This window comes from Psammomys obesus, unplaced genomic scaffold (genome assembly GCF_907164565.1).
Source record: "Psammomys obesus unplaced genomic scaffold, mPsaObe1.curated_primary_1811, whole genome shotgun sequence".
NCBI lineage: Eukaryota > Metazoa > Chordata > Mammalia > Rodentia > Muridae > Psammomys > Psammomys obesus.
Window position 1 is genome coordinate 18,189,301 of NW_026596125.1, and position 5,178 is coordinate 18,194,478.

The window sequence follows — 5,178 nt, forward strand, 5'->3', positions numbered from 1 at the left end:
AGGACAAACAGCCCTTCCCCTCTCCCTGCTTCCTTTCCCCCTTATCCCTCATCATCATCTCCTGTCTTTGTCTCTTATTCCCTGTCCTTTGTCCCTCTGAGGCTGTGCTGAGAATTTGGTCTGTCTGTTGCCCCTGCCCTTCCTTGGCACAGCTGGCGGGTGCAGAGCATGGCTGCCTGCGGGAAGTCTGCTGTGACAAACAGGGCACCTTCTACCCAGCAGTTCAGAGCCAGAACCAAGCCAAGGCGGCAGAGAGCTGGGCGGGAAGGGGGGGCTGCTGTGGCTGCTCTGCGACCCGGACCCCACACACACTTACTGCTCGTAGGACTTCATCTGGGCTCTCCTGGACTGCTCCCCCAAACTCAGGAAGTCTTCGTAACACTTTTTGGCCATGATGGTATACCTTGTGGCACAGCCGAATTCAGTGACCCTGGCTCTGGGCAGGAAGCCCGCCCAGCCAGGGATAGGAGGCTCGTGTATGGGTTTCTTCACGTTCTTGTGCTCTGCAAGGAGACAGCCGGGCTCCTGAGGGTTCAGAGAGCACAGTGGGAGGCCCTCCCAGGCTCCCAGACAAGTCACATTGCCCGGAACCCGTCCACACCTCGGCCCACTGTGTGCCAGTGATCTCACTCTCTCAGCAGCAGCCCTGAAGGCGGGCACCACTGTCAGCCCCATGTGTGACACTTCTGTGGCACATCCTGAGACACAGCCAGGAGGGATAGGTAGGACAGGTCCAGGACACACCAGCTCTCAGACCCCAGACCCAGATGAGCCACCAGGTGGGAGAAGGCACACCACAATCAGCTCTACAAGCTCCACTAGGTTCTGGAGGTGACACTGCCTGGCATGGCCGTGGGCCAGTTCCACTGCCACCATCAGGTGCCGGAAGAACCAGACAAGGCCCCAAGCCCAGAATTCAAAGCTGGACACCCTATTCCACCTTCCTGTGCACATAAAAATCACCATATGTTCTGGATGAGTCCCTAAACAACTTAGTATTAACTACTGGGCTATTAGCCCAGTGTGGGCGTGTGTGTATGTGTGTGTGTGTGTGTGTGCATGTGTGCACATGTGTGTGTATTCATGTGTGTTCGTGTACTTTGCAGCCCAGAGGACCACAGTGAATGTCTTCTTTCATCACTCTTACTTTATTTGGGGGCTGGGTATCTCAATGATTCTGGAGATCAATTTGGCTATGCTAGTTGGCCAGCCAGCCTGAGACCTACCTATACAACAGTTACAGCCATGTGCCACTGTACCCGGCGTGTTTACATGGGCTGTGGGGACGTCAAACAGGTCCTCAGACTTGTACAGCGAGTGCTCTACAGACTGACCCATCCTGGCCCTCCGCCTTACTTTTCCTATAGCCCTTTAGATGTGCAAATAATCCAGGTCAAAATTGCATTAATTTCTGTCATCTGTCATTCTGTATGAAAGACTTCCTGCAGAATTAGTATCTACAGTGGCTGGATTCAAATCTAGGGTGAATGGCGGCATCCTTGCTGTGACCCCCGAGGGTACCTCTGGTGGCTTCAATGGGGAAGACTGTCTCCGCTTCACAGGGCTACTGTGTCTGCTTAGAGAACAATGACACCCAACTCAGGGAGAACTCCCAAAGTGGCACCCACAGGTCCCTGGGCTGATGCTCAAAGGCCAACAGGGGCTGGCCTCCAAGCTCCTAGGCGCTGGCTGGCTCCCACATCTGCCCCACGGGTCCCTGCTCTCAGCAAGGGCTGTGTTCAGCTGGGGCTCTCTGAGGCTGCACAGCGGCCTGCTGGGATCTCACTCAGGACCCCTGACTTGGGGGAGGCCGTACCCAGAGTCAGGGGGTGGTACTTCCTGGCATACTCGTGCAGCGTCCACAGCACTGTGTCCTCAGTGGTGACCGGCTTGAGGACGGGGTTGTTGTCTACAGTGTTGTTGAGTTCCTCCTCCTGCTCCTTGTATCTCTGTGTTTTCTCCTGGAAGGCTCTGACACAGTCGTTCATGCGGTCCTCTCTCGGGGATCCCTGGCAGCTGAGCCACGGTATGAAGCCTGGGAGCGCACAGGGAATCGCAGCCCGAGTGAGGTGGCCAGCTCCCGTCTGAGAGCCTGCCTCTGTCTCCACTTGGCTCCCATCCACTGACACCAACTGTATTTTTCCAAAGGCCATTAATACAAATGGTGTTGTTGTTTGCACCACGGCTGGCCCTCCCAAGGCTGCAGAGAAATGACCTTGGAGCTGGGGAGGGGAGATCCATTCCAACAAAGGCGATGACAGTCCTGGTCTTTGATGGCAAAGCCCCCAATGTCAGGCTGAACAGCAAATGTGGAAAGCATTTAATGGGCCCAAATGATAGTCTGAGAAGTAATTGAAATTATTCATCTTTTTTAGAGAAAAAGCTTATTTTCCTTGACACTTCCCAAATGCAATCTGGGATCTTTCTTGCCAGACCATAGGGAAATTGCAGGCCCATTAAAAGCAGAGACTATAGCATGAAAAGGTAAATTCATTATCTGCAAGACCCACCCCCAGGACAATTTTTCACCATTTCCCACAAAATAACATGTAATCATTACAATTAGTAAGGGTAAAACACAACTATTTATTTAAGCTGGACGCTGACTCCCTAAGTGCTGTAATATTGTCACAATAAAACCATTTTTCAAAAGAACAAACGAGGGAGACTGGTTAAGAACTTAGCTTTAAGCTGCAAAGTAAATAAAGAGCTCTCAGGTCTGGAGCTCACTGCTTTTGCCTTCGTTGCTTAAGAAAGAAAACCTGGCTTTGGGGCTGAATGTGTCAGCTCCAACTACTGTACCCTGCAAGAGAGCATCTTCTAGAAGAATCTACTAGGCTAACCTCGACATCCCTCATCCGTTCTGGTTTGAATGGGAAACGTGTCCGCACAGGCTCAGGTATTTGAACCTTGGTCCCATGCTGCTGTTTGGGGACCTTGTGCAGGCGTTAGGAGCTGGGGCCTGGACAGGAAGTGGTGGCTGGAGGCAGCTGCAAGGTTGATAGCCCAGCACCACTCCCTCTCTCCTCTCTGCTTCTTGTCCACCCAGCTGTGAGGAGTCCCACCGTGAGCTCCTGCTGCCAGGCCCCCTCCTGAGGCTGTGCCCTTAAACTGCAGCCAACATAAGCCCCTCCTCCCTGACACCATTCCTTGTCAGGTGTTAGTCACAGCGGCAAGTAACTATAGACCATCGAGTTCCCCAAGCCGTGGCCAATCAAAATATGTCCTGTGATGTCACAAAGCAAGCCACAGAACCTCAAGGCCCTTTTGAAGTGGCATCTCTACTGCCAGGACCTACTTTTATCTATATATTTTATGTATGTATATATACATACATGACAGCCACACACCTAGCAAATACCAGTTACCTTACTGAGTCTTATAAGGGCACTTTTCAAAAGCTGCTTGAATCATAGAGTGTCCCATAGAGGAGGTGTGTTGTAGCCCCCAAATAAACAGATCCAAGTCCTTAATCCCTGACACCTTTGGTCTTCTAGGAAAATGTCGTTGTAGGAAATATAATTAAGGAACTAGAAGTCAGATTATTCCATCCTTAAGCCATCCTGAAAGCTGAAGACTGGTGTCCTTTTGATAAAAGAACAGGGAATGGCTGGAGACAAACTTACAAAATTCATCAAGAGATGACTAGGCTGGTTGGCATTTTATCAATTCATTCCTTACATAAAGTTATTTACAATCATGTAGACAGTAGACAATGGGAGTTGTGAATTAAATCTGCTGGTACCCCAAACCCATTCGCTTATCCAGCTGGTGGGGCCTGGTGAGCCTGGGAAAGCCTGGAATATTGTGTAAGCATAGATCCTTCTGCGAACAGCTAAGGAGGAGAATGAGCGGCCCCTGACATGTTTGCAGTTCTCAGAGCCACAGGAGGAATGGAGACCAACTGTCATTTGTCAAGGATGAAAGGCCATGAGACTTTCAGGGCTACAAGCTCAGCACTGCAGGTGCTGGGTCTCCTTTATGAGACTCGGGAAGAAATGAGAACAGTAAGAACCACCCTTGTGGGGGACTTGGTAAAGACCAACTCGGGAAGGACAGAGCCCCCAAATTTACCACTGTTTGTCTATCCTCAGCACTCCGTCTGTCCTATCTATACGCCACCCAGCAGGTTTCAAAGCTTCCGGTATGCCTGGCCATGCCCTGACAGATTTGGCCTCAGCGGTTTCTCTTCAATCATCCAAGCCTAGTGTCCTCGCAGCACTCGGTGTTCTCCATGCGTGTCTTAAAAGCTGGAGCACTTGCACCAGCCCAGTTAGACACAGACAGTGCACCAAGACAAGCCGGAGGCCAGGCCCAGTGCTACAAATGTCACTCACCACCGTATCCTGGTGTGATGGGCAGCTGTCTCATGAAGGTCTTGGAAGACTCCATTTCACTCTGCTGGTGAAGGGAAAGAGGCATGGAATGGTCTCGAGACCGTTTCCCTGCCTCCAGAATCCAGGGGCTGAGACAGAGATACACCACCATCACAGCCAGCTGGCTGACAGTTGCCTCGGCTGAGTACCAAGGGCTCCTTACCCTCTACGCTTATCGCACATCCCCACCTGTGAGTGTCCTGCCACCCTCCAGCCCTCTGCCCCCCATCAATCTAACAAAGCTGTATGCATACATGGCCGTAAAACGGGATGGAGCTATAAAGATGAGCAAGGCCTGGGAGCTCATGAAACCAGCCTGAGGGGAATGATAAAAAACCCAGTTCTCCCCAGCACACTCTTAATTCAGGCAGACTCTGGTTTTGGTAGCAACGTGTGTTGTTAAGTCCCTTTACGCTCAGAACATCTGACAATGTCTGGAGAGATTTGGGGTGCCACACTAGGGGGACAGGATGCTACTGCTGTCTTGTGACTGCATCCTGTCCAACTTTATTCAATGCACGTGAGACCCCACACATGCACACAGCACAGCCTTGGAGCACACCTGCCTTGGGCGGAGCTGAACGCTGCCAATAAGCTGGCATAATGTCCAGGAGGGGTGAATGGAGGGGATGGTGCCCACTCTGGCACCAGCTGTATAGACACCAGCTCTATAGCTAAACCCTCCCGTCGCAAGGGGTCACCAATGGCCTCCCACAACCAGCCAAAGTTTGTATACAGATTCTCTGGCTCATTCATGCCCTATTCTGCCAAGCCGGTGCATCTCTTTAAAGTGATGCTTTTG

At 51.5% G+C, this 5,178-nt stretch overlaps 1 protein-coding gene across 1 annotated transcript; it reads right to left on the reverse strand.

The window, feature by feature from the left end:
* Positions 1-312: 312 nt before the first annotated feature.
* Positions 313-4,392, reverse strand: CUNH10orf82 (chromosome unknown C10orf82 homolog). Its single transcript, XM_055629968.1, has 3 exons — positions 4,338-4,392; positions 1,817-2,035; positions 313-503 (listed from the first exon to the last, which is right to left on the reverse strand). The coding sequence occupies exons 1-3, from the start codon at positions 4,390-4,392 to the stop codon at positions 313-315; spliced, it is 465 nt and encodes a 154-aa protein (XP_055485943.1).
* Positions 4,393-5,178: the final 786 nt, after the last annotated feature.

What these genes read in the sequence shown, in the direction of transcription:
- CUNH10orf82 (XM_055629968.1), bottom strand. Translation starts at nt 4,392, where the DNA reads ATGGAGTCTTCCAAGACCTTCATGAGACAGCTGCCCATCACACCAGGA. An exon ending in CATCACACCAGGATACGGTG is followed by an intron (nt 2,036 to 4,337) that starts GTGAGTGACATT and finishes GTGCGCTCCCAG; the next exon opens with GCTTCATACCGTGGCTCAGC. An exon ending in GTACCACCCCCTGACTCTGG is followed by an intron (nt 504 to 1,816) that starts GTACGGCCTCCC and finishes GTCTCCTTGCAG; the next exon opens with AGCACAAGAACGTGAAGAAA.